This window comes from Physella acuta, unplaced genomic scaffold (genome assembly GCF_028476545.2).
Source record: "Physella acuta isolate Inbredline_101_S28 unplaced genomic scaffold, ASM2847654v3 ptg001943l, whole genome shotgun sequence".
NCBI lineage: Eukaryota > Metazoa > Mollusca > Gastropoda > Physidae > Physella > Physella acuta.
This window is the reverse complement of record NW_026733448.1, coordinates 54,912-74,330: the sequence shown is the minus strand read 5'-3', so window position 1 is coordinate 74,330 and position 19,419 is coordinate 54,912. Positions and strand designations below refer to the sequence as shown.

General features: G+C 37.1%; 1 protein-coding gene across 3 annotated transcripts in view; it reads left to right on the top strand.

Annotated features, from left to right (window-relative positions):
• LOC131931315 (uncharacterized) overlaps window positions 1-19,419 on the top strand; it is a 47,321-nt gene extending 27,902 nt beyond the window's left edge. For 2 of the 3 annotated variants that reach the window (XM_059288064.1, XM_059288065.1), the window contains exons 2-11: window positions 5,736-6,876; window positions 7,229-7,397; window positions 8,572-12,082; window positions 12,634-12,739; window positions 13,026-13,127; window positions 13,549-13,675; window positions 14,526-14,626; window positions 15,535-15,751; window positions 16,125-16,183; window positions 19,151-19,419. In XM_059288064.1, the coding sequence (XP_059144047.1) occupies window positions 5,971-6,876; window positions 7,229-7,397; window positions 8,572-12,082; window positions 12,634-12,739; window positions 13,026-13,127; window positions 13,549-13,675; window positions 14,526-14,626; window positions 15,535-15,751; window positions 16,125-16,183; window positions 19,151-19,204 (5,352 nt within the window). In that variant the 5' untranslated portion in view covers window positions 5,736-5,970 and the 3' untranslated portion in view covers window positions 19,205-19,419. Of the gene's footprint in view, window positions 1-5,173; window positions 5,305-5,735; window positions 6,877-7,228; window positions 7,398-8,571; window positions 12,083-12,633; window positions 12,740-13,025; window positions 13,128-13,548; window positions 13,676-14,525; window positions 14,627-15,534; window positions 15,752-16,124; window positions 16,184-19,150 lie in introns of those variants that run through there. The other variant, XM_059288066.1, reaches the window with a different exon arrangement.

The window sequence follows — 19,419 nt, the reverse complement described above, 5'->3', positions numbered from 1 at the left end:
CGATGTCTCCGACTACTAGTTGCGCAGTTCTAACGTACAGCCCGACCAACAAAACATCTGCATCCTATCAATCAAAGTTGACAGGCCGTCTGAATCTCCTCGTACCGTTTCCCAAAATAGCACGCGTTGGCTTTGAGATTGTTATCAGTCCGATCCAATAAGCCACCTGCCATCAGTTGCATCAGACTGTAATACTGCGTCGCGGCTTATCGTTCGTTATCGGTTACATCAGATTGTAACTAGTAGTTAGGCCTACCCTAGTTACACATATATATATATATATATATATATATATATATATATATATATATATATATATATATATATATATATATATATATATATATATATATTTATATATATATATAATATATATTATATTATGATTATGTGTATAAATATGTTTAGTGCACTTTGTTGCTGTTGAACGTATGTTTTAAATCCCCCCTTATCAAGGCCATATTTATCAGGCTTGGCCCAATGCCCCATTGAACCACTTTTGAAAAAAATTTATTTACTTCCTATCGCTGAATCATGGTCCTATCGCCCTCCCCCCCCCCCCCCCCCCCCACGGCGCTGTAAATCACCTGCTATTTTCGTGTAATCAGTGTACAACCATATCTGTTACTGCAGGTCATTTGTTATTAGGACTGTTGGTTGGGGGGGGGGGGTTAAGCCTTCTCTGGTGTATAGTCTGAACTGGAGAGCAGTAAAGGAAAAACAATATGAATTCGACACTCAGCTAGGTAGATAATCCGTTTACTGGTCAGTCAGTAGCTCCCACGGAGAGTTGGTCATTTGCAGTAGCGTAGCGAGGGGGGGGGGGGGCGGGGGGGGGGACATATGTCACCGGGCGCCGAGCTTAGGGGGCGCCAAAATGGGTTGGAAAAATAAATTGAAAGGTTGAGGGGGGTGGAAATTGAAAGTTTGAGGGGGGGTGCAAATCAAAATCTCGAGTTGGGGGGGGGGGGGGGGATGCAAATCGAAATCTCGAGGGGGGGGGGGTGCAAATCGAAAGTTTGAGGGGGGTGCAAATCGAAATCTCGAGGGGGGGGGGTGCAAATCGAAAAGTTTGTCCACGGGCGCCGGGAAGGGTCGCTACGCCTCTGGTCATTTGTGTGGACACGTTCTTTCATATTCACGTGTCATTTAAGTTATGTCCGCAGTCCACATCCTAAACAAAATTATAAAACAGAATTTAACCCCAGTGAACATATTTATTTAAAAAAAAAGTATGTCGAATACATAAACAAAGTCCTCTCAACACTCCCATTCCCCTTAAAACATCAATTCCTCTCATTCCCTTAAACATATCCAGTCAAACACTTACTCCCCTTAAAACATCAAGTCCTCTCAACACTTCCATTCCCCCTAACACACCCTGTCCTCTCAATATATTCATCCCCTTAAAACATTAATTCCTTTAACACTCTTATAAAATGTTCGATTGTGGTGTCTTATATTTATCTAACCATGAGCTACCTGTTCACTGCTATCAGAGAGGCTAAGGTGAAACTCTCGGATCAATACTGTGAGCCCCCTCTGAACATTCCGGACTCGAGACTGTAGGGCGCCCTTGAGTCCACCCAGCTCTAATGGGTACCTGTCTCACGTTAGGGAAAGTAAAGGCTGCTGGGCATAGTGCTGACCACACAACCCCTTGATTGGCCGTGGCCAAGAAACAAGAACTCTACTTCATCTGCTCTATGGATGATCTGCTCTATGGATGATCAGGTTCGAAAGGGGAGCTTTACTTTACTTACTCAGAACATAAAGATAGTTGCGGTGGTGTCCTTCATGACCCAACCATAACCCACCATTGGGTAGTTCCGGTCTGACGTTGAATAGCCGGCTCACCATCATCTATTTAAAGCTGGTTAATTTTAGCCAATCGTTTTGCGGAGTCGTCACTTTTAAAATGTATGTATGTGTATTTAAACATTATAACAAAATAACCCAAAGTTTAGTTTTCCTACAAGCTATTTAAGTATGGAACACACATCCTGCAACTTTTATAAACAGGATTCTTTAGTTCTTTTTTCGCCCCAAATCAAATTTAGTTGTATCAAAAGCTGCACACAAAAGGGATGTTTATCAGCCTGCCTGTTCCTACTGTTTACTGTTTCCTACTTTAAATAGATAAAAATAAAGTTTTAACAGCAATTTGTACGTTTTTTTTTCTATCTGGTGGATTACGATTTCAATTTAAAAACTTTAATTAACAAAACCGATACTTTACCACCCACACCATACCCACTCCAGTGATTAGCAGACGACAGACACTAAGTATCGTCTGCTGACCTGGACTGTGGCATGTCGAACCATGCCTCCCTCAACCCACTTGAAAAATAAATGTTTTTTTTCCGAAGTGATTAATATTTCCTGTGCAAGCCCGCCGATTTACTTCCGTGCTCCGATATTTGAGGGGTACTGTCTTGATTTATCAATAATCTTGCTGCAAATATTGTTTCGTTACTGTAAGTGTGGAAGATTTTTAAATTGCCAAATCTAAAAGTGCGTGACAGTGGTGGTGTACAAAAAATGTCCTCGGTTCTTCTGTGATAACACTAATTAACACGGTAAGGAATAAAATTACATTTTGGGTTTGTTATTTATTTTATTACATTTCAATTCTAGATTTAGTAGAATCTAGATCTATGTCCGTGCTTGGTGTTAGATCTAGGTCAAGCTCAGGGCTAAGCTCATTAAATTTTACTCAAGAGGCGTCGGAAATTATCCGGTAATGTTTGTTGAGTTTCGTAAATTCTTAGCTTAGCAAAATCGAGGTTTTTGTTTTGAAAATGTGTTGTAGAGTTAAAGTCCTGGCTTAAATTGAAGGCTATGAACGTGTAAGTCGACACTCTACACTTTTTACTCCTCAGTTAAACAGTTAGAATTATAGTCTTAGACTCTACACCCCCACCCCCCACCACATGCTGATACTCTGAAAGCTGATAAGTTACAAAACAATCTAAGAGCCAAGTACAAGTAGACCAAGAGCCCCAGAACAATACATACAAACAACACTACTTGGCTACTTGGTCTACAGACCTGATCAATTACAACCTTACTCCATACCCCTGATGATCAGGTACAATCCTAATTACTTAACAAGTGAAGTCTACACCCCTGATTCCTTAGGGCGCCTTAGGCTGACAGACCTCTTGGTTTACACTCTACACCCCTGATTAATTAGGCCTACAGCCCTCTTGGTCTGCACTCTACACTCTACACTCCTACTTAATTTGGCCTACAGTCCTCTTGGCCTACACTCTACACCCCTGCTTAATTAGGCCTACAGCCCTCTTGGTCTACACTCTACACCCCTGATTAATTAGGCCTACAGCCCTCTTGGTCTACACTACACCCCTGATTAATTAGACCTACAGCCCTCTTGGTCTACACTCTACACCCCTGATTAATTAGGCTTACAGCCCTCTTGGTCTACACTACACCCCTGATTAATTAGGCCTACAGCCCTCTTGGTCTACACTCTACACCCCTGATTAATTAGGCCTACAGCCCTCTTGGTCTACACTCTACACCCCTGATTAATTAGGCCTACAGCCCTCTTGGTCTACACTACACCCCTGATTAATTAGACCTACAGCCCTCTTGGTCTACACTCTACACCCCTGATTAATTAGGCTTACAGCCCTCTTGGTCTACACTACACCCCTGATTAATTAGGCCTACAGCCCTCTTGGTCTACACTACACCCCTGATTAATTAGGCTGGCAGCCCTCTTGGTCTACACTCTACACCCCTGATTAATTAGGCCTACAGCTATCTTGGTCTACACTCTACACCCCTGATATGTTAATCTGTTTTTGGCCTACACCCCTAGTCTCTCAATACACCCTACTTGACCTACACCCCTAGTCTCTTAATAAACCCTACTTGGCCTACACCCCTAGTCTCTTAATAAACCCTACTTGGCCAATACCCCTAGTCTGTTAAACCCTACTTGGCCTACACCCCTAGTTGGCCTACACCCCTAGTCTCTTAATAAACCCTACTTGGCCTACACCCCTAGTCTGTTAAACCCTACTTGGCCTACACCCCTAGTCTCTTAATAAACCCTACTTGGCCAATACCCCTAGTCTGTTAAACCCTACTTGGCCTACACCCCTAGTTGGTTAAACCCTAGTTGGCCTACACCCCTAGTCTGTTAAACCCTACTTGGCCTACACCCCTAGTCTTAAACCCTACTTGGCCTACACCCCTAGTCTCTTAATAAACCCTACTTGGCCAACACCCCTAGTCTGTTAAACCCTACTTGGCCTACACCCCTAGTCTGTTAAACCTTACTTGGCCAACACCCCTAGTCTGTTAAACCCTACTTGACCTACACCCCTAGTCTGTTAAACCTTACTTGGCCTACACCCCTAGTCTGTTAAACCTTACTTGGCCAACACCCCTAGTCTGTTAAACCCTACTTGACCTACACCCCTAGTCTGTTAAACCTTACTTGGCCAACACCCCTAGTATGTTAAACCTTACTTGGTCTACACTAAAGTTAAGCTCCACTGTTTTACAGGTATACCCTGTACAATACATATTTTTAAAATTGTTTAACAGTTAAAGCTTAGGCTTAATTTAGCCAAAAACACTTTAGTATTAATCAAAGGTTTAGGTTGGTTATAATATTTTAAATATTTCAATTAAACAAGGATATAGATTGGTCCAAATTAACTAATTAAGACTACTGAACTGTCTATTATACTTCCTGTTTAATCAAAGGAGTAATTATTTGTCTCTGGTATTGGTGTTACTAAAAAAAGACTGAATTAAGTACCCCTGAATGATAATAAGATTGCACAGACTTGGATTTGGGGGTCAGGCTAACCTACCTATACCTCTTAATTCAAGCATGCACATAAACCTATATGTGGCAGGCAGTTTATCGTTGTTGAGTTTACTAGCTGTAAAACTATCAGTTGTAGGCCTATAAAATTAAAAACAAATTATCAAGAAAACTATTCTTGATGTGTCAACACTCTGGCCCCCCCCCCCCCCTCTCCTCCCTTCACATTACGACATGTGCTGTTTAGGTATGCCCCAGTGACTCCTTCATTGACCTCGTGGGCTGTTGTAAAGGGACCGTTATCACCTGGTTAAGGTGTAGCTACATCCTTTACACACCTCCTGTGTAGCTACATTTTTTACACACCTCATAGTAAAGGTGTAGCTACATCCTTTACACAGCTTCTAGTAAAGGTGTAGCTACATCCTTTACACTACTTGATATTAAAACTGGTCGCCACTTACACAATAGCAGTGTTCCACTTTTTCTGTCTGTAGGTAGGTCAAGTATACTCAAGTAGTGACTTTTTCTTAGCCTAATTTTCACAAGAAAACCTCTTACCTCTTGTTTAATTTAATGACATTTAGAAGGCATAAATACTTAGCACTATACAATTACAGTTCTGTTCTATCTTTACCAAACACTTGTTGAAATTTCAGATTTTTTGTTGTTATATAATTAGTTTCTCTTAATCAGTTTGGTTATTTGTTTGTTTAGATTTTATTTATGATTCAATTTGTTGTTATAACACAATATTCATTAACATGAACCTTCTATGAAGGAAGCTAGTCTACCACTATACTTTCTTATTTTAGTCCCAAAGCTGTTCTAATTGGGGCATGTCTGTCATAAATCATAAACAGGAAGCCAGGACTTTCATAACAATCTTTAAACAATCAACTGAACTATTTTTACTCTTTTATTTCAGGTTATTCAACTGTAAAAGTAACAATCACCAGGTACTGAGTCTAAATTTGTAACAAGGATTTTTTTTATTACCTGTTGTCACATTGGCTATTAGTAACATTGGATCAGAATAGTAAAAATGGAACTGTAGACAAAAATCAATTAAAATTTATTTCTTTAAGGTGCGGAAGTAATAGTAGTCAAGATTAGCGCTGCTGTGTTTGTGTCATTTTTTTTTTCTAAGTGAAGCTAGATAAATGATGACCCAGAATTATAGAGAAGAAATTTCCGTTGTGGAGTCTGAAAGCCAAGACTCCCAGGATGGGTGGAACCCGCTAGATGTTGATGACATCATCAGAGTTATGTCCCAGTCTGGGGGCGCTCTTGTGAATGATTACGAGAACGAGGCAGACTTGTTAAAAAATCTGCAAATATCTGGCGAGGACTTCAATGAGATATTTGGGAGTTCACAAAACAGCGACAGCTACCAGGATGATAAACTGACTAGAGAAGAAAGCAATGTATTGATCGGCAAGCAGAAGGCGCAACAAAATGAGTTTCTGTTGAAGCAGGCATCTGATGCTGAGCTTGACGACATCACGTCGGTCATCAACGCAGACTCAGAGTATACAAGCCAGAAAGGGAAAGCAGTAACACAGAATGAAAGAAATCAAAATTCTGAAATTTCTTCCGATGTAAGCACTGGTGAACTGTCTAAAAAAAATCTGTACCTGAAGGAGTCAAATGGTCATGTAACAATGCTAGAAGATTTGACAAAAGGAACACATTTTAAAGAAATGAAAGGAGAGATAAATAACAATAATTTTGCATCGGAAGTACCAGTGCAGAATGGCAGTCAAGATCAGTTTAAAGCAGCCCCAGGTTACGAATCAAAAGACATCCATCGCAGTGATTCAGTAGGGACTGCACATTCTTCTTGTCCATCCACTCCTGAAAAACCAGACAAAATCTTATCAGACTTGCCTGATGGTACGCCCCTGGATGATAACAGTGCGAGTTCACCAGACTACGACGTCTACTCACCAGACTACGACGTCTGCTCACCCACGTCTGCCATCAGTGAGATTGAAACAGATGGCCAGGAAATGTGTTTCTTGTCATACAATGAGAACGCTGATTCTCAAAGCTTTTATGAATATTTGGTGAGTAGACTTTTATTCTTCTAATATAATGAGAACACTGATTCTGAAGGCTTTTATCAATATTTGGTGAGTAGCTATTTATTCTTCTAATGTAATGAGAGCACTGATTCTGAAGGCTTTTATCAATATTTGGTGACTAGCTATTTATTCTTCTAATGTAATGAGAAAACTGATTCTCAGTTGTTAAGAACTTTTCCTGAATTGCTCATTCTTCTTTTACTTCATATAATTTATCAGAATTACACATCTTAGATGTTGTTTCAACGAGAAGAACCTTTTATTAAACCTTCAGGATCTTCTTACTGAATAAAGACATTCTATAAAATACTTTTTTTTTTACTGCAATGAATAGTGCGATGAAGACGAGCTAAGGGAGAAAGGGAAGAGAGGAAGACCAAAGTCACAAAAGCCTCCTAGACAGTCCCCTAAACCTATAGCACCAAAAACCCAGCTCTTGCGTATGGTGGATGCTGGACTGCTCACTCCCAACCCTAGTGCTATTGGTATCAGGAACCCACAAAGTAAGTGGAAAACTTGCCTGATAGTATTTAACATTAAAATTGACATAATGAAAGGGGTGGGCGTGGTTGAGTCAGTAAAGTCGGTAAAGCTCATGGTTGCTAAAAACATTTTTTTAAATAGAAATACCATCCAGCCTTCTCAACACAAATGTATAATGAAAGGGGTGGGCGTGGTTGAGTCAGTAAAGCTTAAGTCGGTAAAGCTCATGGTTGCTAAACCGAAAAGTCTCGAGTTCAACCCCTCGAGCAGATGAGGCTGTTTAGCTGGGACAGCCACTCTTCTAGGAGATATAACTCCAAAATCAAACAACTGCTACCTTGTAGATTGTTCTTGGTTGAACAAAGGCTATGCAAGCAAATCCAAAAAGAAAAGCGACTGAAATTGGAGTCAATGGCCTCAATGGTGCATAACCAGTTGACAAGTATACTTAATTGTGTTGGAGTGGATCCCTTCCAACACTAAAATTAAGAACAAAGAATAAGAAAACATAAAGAAACTTTTTACAATCCGTCTGTTTTATTTATCTTTAAAATAATAATCTATATTGATATAAACACCAAATAGTCGCAGATACATAATCCTTTAAATAGTCACTGTTTTTTTTTTTTTGGCCTTTTCACTTTGACAGTGAGCCTAGATATATATTAAATGATTAAAAGATAAAGCTAGGTCATTCCTTATGGTCTACAGTCCATTTCCTTCCTCTGAGATAAATAAGCGAAATTAAAACATTTTTTTAAATAGAAAGACCATCCAGCCTTCTCAACACAAATGTATAATACCTTGTTTTAACTTTTTGTTGTACAAAATTGATGTTTTTTTAAAAATACTATATTTCAAGTAATGTTTAAGGGTTTGTTTCAATTTGAAACTAGTTGAGGTATATTTAGTTGTTGAATGCATTTCATTTCTTTTTTCTCTCACTCTTTTCTACTAAATTAATTTGTTTTCAACGATGGAAACTCTCTGATGGTAAAGCAGTGATAATTCAATTTAGGCTAAAATTGTCCAAAAATGTTAGATATCAAAGGGACCCACACATTTATGTCTTAGTAACCTTTTGATTTCTGTCTTTCTGTCTTTGGTTGCTTAATATTTATGCTAATCTGAGTATTTGAAAAAACAAATTTCATTAAACAATTTTAAAATTAAAAATCCTAATTTATTTTTCAGCCCCACAATTATCACCCAACATTGTTGGGATGTCAACCGTGACACAAAGATTCCCAGTTGTGGTTATAAGCCAGAGTTCAACATCCACAACCTTGTCCATTCAAGTCGGTTCACCAGATCGTCCTTTCTCGTCCCCGTCTTCACAAACCACAGACACTCTCTTGACGTCACCAAATTATTCCACAAGGGAGAGGCCTGACTCAGCTGGTAAAGCTAATGACAAGTCCCCATGTCAGAGTGACAGTGGCGCCTCACAAGATAATCACAGCCCAAAGGGATGTGGATCCACCTCAACTCAGCGCCAGAGTTCCCTAGACATTGATGGGCCGCCTTGCTCCCATTTTAACCATGGGATGGCTAGTTTTTTTAACGGCCAACAGATTTATGGGTTAAATGACTGCTCAGTTCAAGGTGCATCTCCGCAGCTGTTTGATGCATCTGGACAACAATTTGGTGCACATGGGCAACAATTCGGTGCACCTGGGCAACAATTTGATGCTCAAGGACAACAGTTTGGTGCACCATTTCAACAATTTGGTGCATATGGTCAACATTTTGGTGCACATGGACAACAGTTTGGTGCACATGGTCAACAGTTTGGTGCACATGGACAACAGTTTGGTGCACCAAGCCAACAAATAGGTGGGCCATATCCCGGTCAGACTGGTCGGAATTTTCCAGCATCCCCATCCATGCAAGCTGTGCATAGACATCCCTACCAACACCCCATGCACCCCCCAGGGGCGTGTAGCATAACTCCTCAAAGATACCCAACACCGTATCTTTACCCCACTCCCTCTAATACAGCTCCAGGGCCTGAATATAATTTTCCAAGCAGAGGTTTTAAGAACCCAGAGGCTCACAGGCCTAAGCCATACCAAATGGTTCCATCAGCTTCAGTTGGGCACCAACCTGTGAAAAAGAATCCCCCTCAGCAACCTACACCGACACCTCATGTTTTTCCTCAAGATCCCAACCAACCAATGCCTCAGTTCCATCAAGAAGAAGTGCAACCTTATGCTAGACAGAACAGGAACATTCGTAGGACAGCTGCTCATTTGTTCCAGCCTGACTTGTTGCCGCCCCATCAGGTTTCTGGTTACCAGCTTCCCCATCTCCAACACCAAACAACTAACAAAGGGCCAGAGCTACCTCTCCCCAAGGAGAGCGTCTCAGAAAGACTCAAAGACTGGCTGATTGGTTGTCACTTGCAGTTAAACCCACCTGACTCCGGCACCTTCCACCCTGATAATCACAGCATTGTGTTAGATCAAGATTACCCACCTAGTTCCATTGACTTCACAGAAAATTACAATCCAGTCGAGAGTTTACCCGCTGTACAATCCCAAAAGCCAGAAAATGTGTTGCCAGAGAGTAGGTCAACTGGGGTCAGTCATAGGCGGCCTGATCGGGTGGTTGATGTGTATGACACAAGAAATCAACCCAGTGGTGCTGGGTTCAACATTTCATGTGCCCAAGCCCCCGTAGTCCCTGCTGTTAAGCCGAATATCGACCAAAGGGAAGTCGCAGACTCCATAATTGATGAGATGCTTCGTAAGAAGAAACAAAACAGCTTGGAGAACTTTTTAAAGGGGGAAGCCCCTTCTGTCACTGAGCCGTGTCCCAGTCTAGAAAAGTTGCTGACATCTACAAGTGAGTCTACCTCAATGATCTCAGATATAGAGTCTAAACCCCCCAGTTTTAATGTGGCAGTGTACATACAGCCACAAGACATGGACAGTCTAGAGAAGAAAAAAGAAGGGCAGACAAGTATTGATAACTATTTAGGTCCATCTGTGAGTCAGTTAAAGTCCTCTGCTTCCTCTCACTTGCATGGATCCAGCATCCAGGATGAAAAGCCTCTGAGAGAGTTGGAAGCTCGGGATATAGAAGGAGTTTTGGGCCCTGACTTTGGGAGTTATAGAGTAGGGCAGATAATGGAGAGGCAGGCGGGGGTACCACCATCACAGGTGCACCAGAGGTCCTCCCCCAGGCAACAACATCCTAGTGGGTTTCCTGTTGCACAGGTGCAGAATACAAATGCTGATGTGCAGTATGGTATGCAGCAGGTGTCCGCAACAAGTGTCAATGGCCGCCATCCTGCAAATGTCAATGGCCACCATCCTGCAAATGTCAATGGCCACCATCCTCCAAATGCCAATGGCCACCATCCTGCAAATGTCAATGGCCACCATCCCGCAAATGTCAATGGCCACCATTCTCCAAATGTCAATGGCCACCATCCTGCAAATGTCAATGGCCACCATCCTGCAAATGTCAATGGCCACCATCCTCCAAATGTCAATGGCCACCATCCTCCAAGTGTCAATGGCCACCACCCTCCAAGTGTCAATGGCCACCATTCTCCAAATGTCAATGGCCACCATCCTGCAAGTGTCAGTAGCAAAGGTTCCTATCATCAAAGGAAACTCGCCACGCCATCTCCCAGCAGCTCACCAAAATCAGCCGCACAATCTCCGCCCAATGTATCATTCCAACCTTCTGTCTCTGAGATGAGGTCACAGAGTCCAAGAGAGCCGGGGGTGCCACACATCTCTGGGAGAAGACAGCAGTACTGCCAGGAGTGGCTGAACCATTGCCCTGTGAAACCCACACCATCCTCGCAAGATTTTAAAACACCCGCAACCGGTGTGGCGTCCAGTATTTCTTCATACCAACCACCTACCTTGTCTAACTTGATGAGTGATGAGAATGGCGACTCCATGCGGTCAGATGCCAGCATGAGGAGTATACCACAAGGGAATCATTCTGCAGCTTACCCACAATCCTTCCCCAAACACCCACCTCAGCAGCAGCGAACGAGCAGTAGAGATCAGTTTGTTTCTGACTGGGTAGCAAAATGTGACAGTCAGCCAGAGTTACTCCCGGAAAGTTTAGATTCGCTTCCCTTTGATGATGAGCTCCATCAAAAAGTGTATGACATGTACGAAAGACCACCCATGCACCAAACAACTCATTTACCTTCTGGCGTAAACCAGGCAACCAGTAACACTTATATAAAGCACGCTGCACCACCAGCGGTTGGTGTTTCTTCCCCACAAGCTCAGAAATCAAATGCCATCAATGGATCTCATAATTGTCAAAGTACTTCTAATTCCCAAGACACCAAATATCCCGGGCATCAGCCTAACATGTTTACAAACAACACAGCACCCCAACCTAATTATACACAAATTCCTAACAACACCCTGACAGAAAAGAACTTAAACGTAGCCAGTTCCTTTCACCAAGCAACATCCCTCTGTAGCATGCCATCTCAAACTGCTGGAAATACTGAGAACCCTGGACACAGTTCGCTAGATGAGCTGTTTCAGTCATTTTCACCTGATGACTTTGTTTGCCTGCCTGAGAATTCTCTCATCACACGCAGCCCCATGAGCAACGCTGCCGAGGCTCAAAGCAGGAGAACTCAGGACAGCAACAGCATGGTTATCTCTTTGGGAAGTGAGTCGGAGCCGCTGAGTTTTGAACCAGATGAAGACGGTGAAACGTGAGTACAAGCTTCTAGCACTTGTCCATGTTTTATTTTCTATGCAATTTTAAAAAAAAATATTTAAAACCTAGTTAACAAATAAATAAAGGTTTGAAAACCGATCATTATTTGCTATTTAAATTTTTTTTTTAATAAGCAAATTGGTTGATACAGCAATTGAACAATTTTTTTATCATGTTATAATTGCATTTTAATTGTTATTTTTCAAACAAAATATGTTTGGCTCAGTCTTTTTAAAATATAAATATGATAGAATAAATAAGCATCTAATAATTTTTGTATTTATAATATGAAATCTATATAACACCTAAGTAATTTAACCACCATGTAATTTGTCATTAGCCTAGCCAAAAGTGCTGATAATAAAAAAAATGGAAAAAAAAACAACCCTTCTTCAAAATTTCATCAAATTGAACTGTTTATTTAACTACAATCTTGTATTAGTTTTAGCTGAGATGTGAAATTTATTTTACAAAATTTTAACATAAATGTATTATTATGTTTTCAGTTTAGAGCATATGTAATTATTTTTATGTTGATTTTTGAAGGTGTTTGCATCTCCTTTGTGACATCCCAACCACAAGTGACAGAGAGAAACTGTCCCAGCATCCATCATTTCACAAGGTACTCAACTTACAGAACAATAATGGAGAAGTAAGTTTTCCTCTTTTTATCACTTAACATCTGCTTTTTTCTATAAATATTTTTTTTTAAATTTGTAATACAAAAATAAGATTTTTTAATAGCCTTAACTGTGATTGACATTAAACATACCAGAAACATTAATATTTCAAATAATAAAGTTTAAAACCTTAAGTTATTTTGTCATACTTTCTTTTCAAGTTCTAGCTTACCATTATTTTGTAAAGAAAAATATTCAAATGCTACTAATTAATAATTGTAATATTTTATTAAATAATTATTGTTTTTTTTTCCCCAGACTCCTTTATTTTTAGCAGTAAAAAATGGCCGCTCTGATGTTGCCAGATTTTTTATTTCGCATGGAGCAGACACTAACATCTACTGTTTAAGTCTGAAAAGCGTAAGTTGTATTAATGCTTGTTAAGTCAAACACTGTATGTTATATATTATTAAGTAAAACATTTGGTTAAAACAAGCATATTTTGTGCAAAAAAATTTAATAAAATATTGCTTATATTCCTATATCAATCCAGTTTGTTATCTATTATTTACACATTGCCTTTAGTTTTATTGAAAAAAAACAAAATTACATTGTTTTATATAGTAATTTTAATACAGTTTGCTTTAAAAAAAGGTTTCATAGTAAAATGTACTTCATGTTTTATTGTTTAGATATTCCTGCCTATTCTGATAAATAATTAAAAAAGGATTAAACATTTCTTCATATATCCTATGTTTTTACTTAGTATTTGTTATTTATCATTTAATTTAGTTTTAAGAAAATCTGCTAAAATAATTCATTATGTATTTTGTTTTGACAGAGGTTTCGAACTGAAAGTGTCCAGCATGTGGCCTTACATGAAGCAGTGGAGCTGGGGGACTTAGAGATGGTAAAGACACTTCTCACCTCAAACACAATCAATGTGGATGCCACGCGAGCTAATGCAGGTTAGTCTTTTATGTTGAAATCTGATTGATTGGTTGTCATGTCTACTAGGAATGTGCGAAGTTATATTGCATTGTTTTTTAATTACTGTTTTAGTTATTTTGTTTCTACTGTGTACATAAAAATTGTTCAATTCTACCCAAAATTTGGCTAAAAATGTATAAAATGGCCCATATAAATAGTGTTATAATGTTTAAAGTATTTTAAAGTTATTAATACAATTTCAAAAAGCATGTGAAAATGTGTTTTTACTACCGGTCCCCCCTTAAGTTAAAGTAAAAAGAAGTTATTTTAATAGTGATTACCAGATCTATAAAAGAATGAGGATTTTCAAAATTTGTTGCTTCCAGAAGAAAAAAAAATGATTAACAAAATGTTTACTTTTAAAATATTTTGATAAGCATTCTTAATACAGTAGTACCTTGATATGTGATTTTAATTAATTCTGTATTGCTATTATCTAAGAGCAGTTTTCTCCATTGAAATTAATTGAAATGCCATTAATCCGTTCCACCCCTCAAAGTGCTGTCCCATTGGTTTTTGTTTCGAGATTTTGTAACCAACCAACCTCGTTCCACTATAAATGTTAAGCTCTTTATGCCAGTTTTATTCACCTACTCTCTACACTGTTAATGCTAAACTCTTTAGGCAACTTTAATATAAATCTTATAATTATTTATAAATAATTAGAAAACCTTTATACTAAAAAAAAAGCAATACAATTAAAAAAAATGTCCTATTGCTTTGAAAGATGAATAGAATAAACTTGGATAAAAGAGGCAAATATAAAGATGGGGTAGAGAGTGAAAAAAAGTATATAACCACTATGTGTACATTTAATCGCCTTCTCAGGTCTGACTCCTCTAATGCTGGCCATGAACATACACAGCAAATCTTCTCGCAGGGACATCATCATCAGCCTGATAAATCGTGGTGCGTCCCTTGACAAGCAGGTAAGCAAACTTTGTATAACTATGTTTTCACCATATAGCTTAGATATTGGTTTTTTTTTTTTTGCTTTTTAAAAATTCATTTTGTAACCTTATAATTTAAATCTCCAGATTTCGCAATACATTGGAACCCCGTCTTATGAAAACTTTATAAATGTTCACTTAGCAGGTCTTCTATTGAGAAAAAAAGAAATAGAATAAAAAATCACTAGAACAATTATCCTGACAAATTTTTCTTTAGTTTAATTGACTGATTCTTAATTGATTCGTTTGTTCTGTATTTGGTTATATTTTTATCTCAATTTAATAATTATTTGTGATTCCCTCTATTTACACAAATATTGTTTATGAATACAATTTTTTTAAAATAATACATGAAGTGATTAATATCTTTGCAGAATAAAAAGTAAAAAAGAGCATTACATACCAATAACATTTTTTACATTAATAACCTACATCATAACCTCTTCTCTAATTACTATTTTGATGATGCAACAAATATATTAAAAAAAAACTAAAATTCAGACTTGGGCTTTTGTTTTTTCAGGAGACCATTCAGGGTAAAACCCCACTCATGTATGCCATTGAGTAAAAAAAAAGCATTACATACCAATAACATTTTTTACATTAATAACCTAAATCATAACCTCTTCTCTCATTACTATTTTAATGATGAAACAAATATATAAAAAAAAACTAAAATTCAGACCTCGGTTTTTGTTCTTGCAGGAGACCATTCAGGGTTAAACCCCACTCATGTATGCCATTGAGTAAAAAAGAGCATTACATACCAATAACATTTTTTACATTAATAACCTACATCATAACCTCTTCTCTCATTACTATTTTGATGATGAAACAAATAATTAAAAAAAAACCTAAAATTTAGACTTGGGCTTTTGTTCTTGCAGGAGGCCATTCAGGGTAAAACCCCACTGATGTATGCCATTGAGTCACGGGATGTCACGTTGGTTGAGGAGATTCTACGGACGGTCGGCGCAGAGAAGGCCAGAGCACTGGTCACTGCTGCTGCCAAAAATGGCAACACCTGTCTCCACTGGGCGGCTGGTCTAAGTTTAGCCAAGCAGGAGAAGCAGCGACTTCTCAGGTGTATTATTATAGCCGGGGGTAAGCAATGTGTACCTCTCTTTTACGCTGTGTGACCATTTGTGATTTTTACACTACACTATCTTATACTATCAGGGTATTCATATTTTGCTAGGTTGTAGTGTTGATTGAAAAAAGTTATAATGCTTTGCTCCACAAACAGTTAAAATTCAGTCACAAGTTAATAAATTAGATTTTTTTAGTATGCAGATAAGTAGGCCTATTATATGATATAAAAGTAAAGTAAATATATAATATATATATTATTATAATTATATATATATAATATATATATTATTATATAATATATAATAATATTATTATTATTATTATATAGGCCTATAATATAATATTTAATATGAAAAAATAAATAAAGATGTTATTTACCTGTCAGGTGATGCATCTGTTAAAAATGTTGAGGGTGAGACACCCAGAGACTGGGCCAGGCAAGATGTAAGTATACATTTTATTTTCTAACTTTTTTTAGTATTGCAATTAAGATTTTTATGTTTGTTTTTTTGTTAGAGTATTTTGTCCTTTATTCTTTTTATTATGATTACTTATATAAATTACTATAGGGCCTACTACAGAAAAAACAGGATAGTTTTTATTATATAAAAAGTCAATCTTGAACCATTAGACAGTTGTATTCATTTCTGTAATTTAATTTTTTTTTTCTCTTTCTGATATTATAAATATGTTTACCTAGTAAAGTAAAATGGCAGAAAAAACTGACAAAAATTTAAAAAATATATATTTACGCATCTTTTAGTAGGTAGTCCAAACTGAAATTAACTATTGATTGCAGACTTCTGGAATGAGTATGTCATGAAAGAACTTTTAATTGTAAGCTCTATGCCACAAATTTTATAAAAATATCTTAATAAATAAAAAAGTTATGCGATTTTTAAAAACGCAAAATTTGGTAAAAAACTGATTTTCAAAAAGTGCCATTTTTGAGAACCCATATTTTCTAAACTAAATAACATAGAAGTGTAGAAATTGGTAAAGTTACTGCAAAGTTTGTAATATATATGCCCAATTTTTTTCAGTCATCTAAAATGAGTCTTTCTAAGGTAAAAAAATAATTGAAAATGACAAAAATGCGTTTTGGTCACTTTTATTTTTATAATTTTTTTTTTTTTTTTTTTTTTTTTTTTTGCTTTGGACATAGAATAACTCTTAAAACTATTTTGTTGGTAACATTAACAGGAAGAATGTGCTCATTATTTTCAAAAATCACTTGAGTTAAAATATTATTTAAAAAAAATGCCACAGTTATCTAGAGCAGGAGAAACAGAATCAAAATTTAGTGGAGTAATGTAATGTAATCTTATAAAGACGTGATGCCTACAAGTAATGCAGCAGTTGCTGCTACATTCAAACCTATTGGGTTGATAACTGCTTTGGGGGAACAGTTTTTAAAATGACAACTCCACATCTTTGTATGTCTTGTTTCCCCCAACCTTGATCTTGTGGAGCATCAAGAGTAAGTGATATGTTTTGGGAACTGTAGTTGGGGGGGGGGGGGGGGGGGGGCTTGGCCTTCTTCCCTTCCCTTGTAAGGAAAGTTCTGGATAGGCCACCATAAATGTCTCCGCTATGGAATAAATAACTGATTTAGTGATTAATAAAATATAATTAGATTTACTACTAGCCTATTGTGTAGGCCTACTATTTGTCCTATGACTGTAGCTGGAAACATGAAAAAGCCTGAAAACACCTTTTTGTTTAAAGTAATTTATACTTGATAGTATATTTTGAACATTAATTCTATTGAATGAAATATTCGTTGTTTGTGCCACAATGGTTGAGATATCCAATGATGAAGATGCCATACTGTGGTTCTCAACATCATATAGGACAACTTAACTGTCCTTTAGTGCTACTATATGCATATAAAATAAAAAAATAATGAGAAATACTACTAGTACTACTTACACTTACAACTAATATAACATTTAAAACTAAGTCACAACATGTACAATCTTACTAAATTGCACCACCATCTAAAAATTGATCTGGTACATTTTATTAAGGAGACTGGCGCAGACCATTTCACATTATTCAGCAGGGGAATCAGAATCAAATTGCACAACAGAAAATTAAAAATTAATCACATTAGTCCTTAAAATTTAGTGTCTTTTGTTTTAAATAAATTGATAAAAATGTATAGTTATTATAATTATAAGTTTCTTTTGTGTTTCAATAATATTTTATAAGTATTTAACCTTCGTTCCCTGTAAAAAATTGAGTTCGTCCAGATAGTAACCAGGAATGTCTGGTGGCCATTTTGAATTTGTCAATTCATAATTTTGACGCGATAGTCCAGATAAACTGTAGTAATACGACCCTATCATTAATCCCATTCGATAGATTTTATAGAATAAGTAAACACTAGCATCTAATAGTTAAGTGCTTCCATATTTTAAGTCCCTAGAATGTCCTGAATTAAATAGCTTCACGTTTAAACACACCATGTGTACAAGCGTAGTTCACACGCTAAAACAGTGGACAAGTAGCGTTCAAATTTACATTAATAACGTGTGCTAATTAAACCAAACTGACATTCAAACTTAAAATTCATTTATTAAAATGGAAATGAAACTTTAAAAACAATACTTACAACTTGTTTGAAGGCTCTAGCAAGGGTAAAATCCGTTTAGCATCATCGGTCGTCAACCTTTAAAACCGTTCTTCGAGCAACTGACTCGGGGCTGAAAGTTGACTCGAGGGTTATATGCTTATTGAGGGTACGGCTTCGCGACCGTAAATCAGAAAGACTTGAATTTACAACACAAAGTAGTTATAAAAGTGAACTTTACATCGGTGTAAAGATTGAAACAGAATTAGTTTGTTTTCGTGTATATATCGTCATTTAAAGTTTAAAAACTGATTTTTTAAAATGAAATAAGCAAAGTATTTTTTTCAATTTATACATCAAACTAGAATTCGCTCTTTAAAATGACATTAAGATTATGCTTCTACGATGCTTCGTCGCGAAGCCGCAACCAAATGAAACAGTGTGGGGTCGATCGGTACACGCAAAACGGTGAAATTTGTTGACGTAACTGATACTTTTCAAACAAATATAAAACACATTCAAACATGTGTTACAGAAATAAAAATACCAGATTACGACAGATAAAGGCTTAAGCTTTATTGACATATAATTTTTATTCTTATAGGACAACTAGAAGTAGTGAAATTTTATTTTTGAAAACCGCAAAAACTGACCCTAAGAAGCACTTTTTCGCCAGTTTGGACTACCTACTTTTAGTATTGACAAAAAAAAAAAATGAATAATTTGAAAACAATACATCAAACTCAAGTCATTTAATACCTCTGCCTTGAAAAGAAAAATTATAAAAAACCATTATAGCGATATTTTTTTACCTAAAAAACATTGTTTACTTACAGATAACAGAAGTTTTACAGAATTTGGGTCGTATGTCAAGGCATGGAAACACCTAGTTCAAGAACACAAAACAATTTCCAAACTGGCACATGGCCAAAGCTTTTTAGCCTTGTATTGTTTTGCTTATCTGGCCAAGTTTAAAAAAAAATTGATCAGCTTTTGTGCAACATCATGTACACATTTCTTGTATGCCTAAACAAAACCATTGAAAATCTTTGAGATTTTATTATCATAAAGAAATATCACAACTTGGGTGTGTATATTGCTGTGA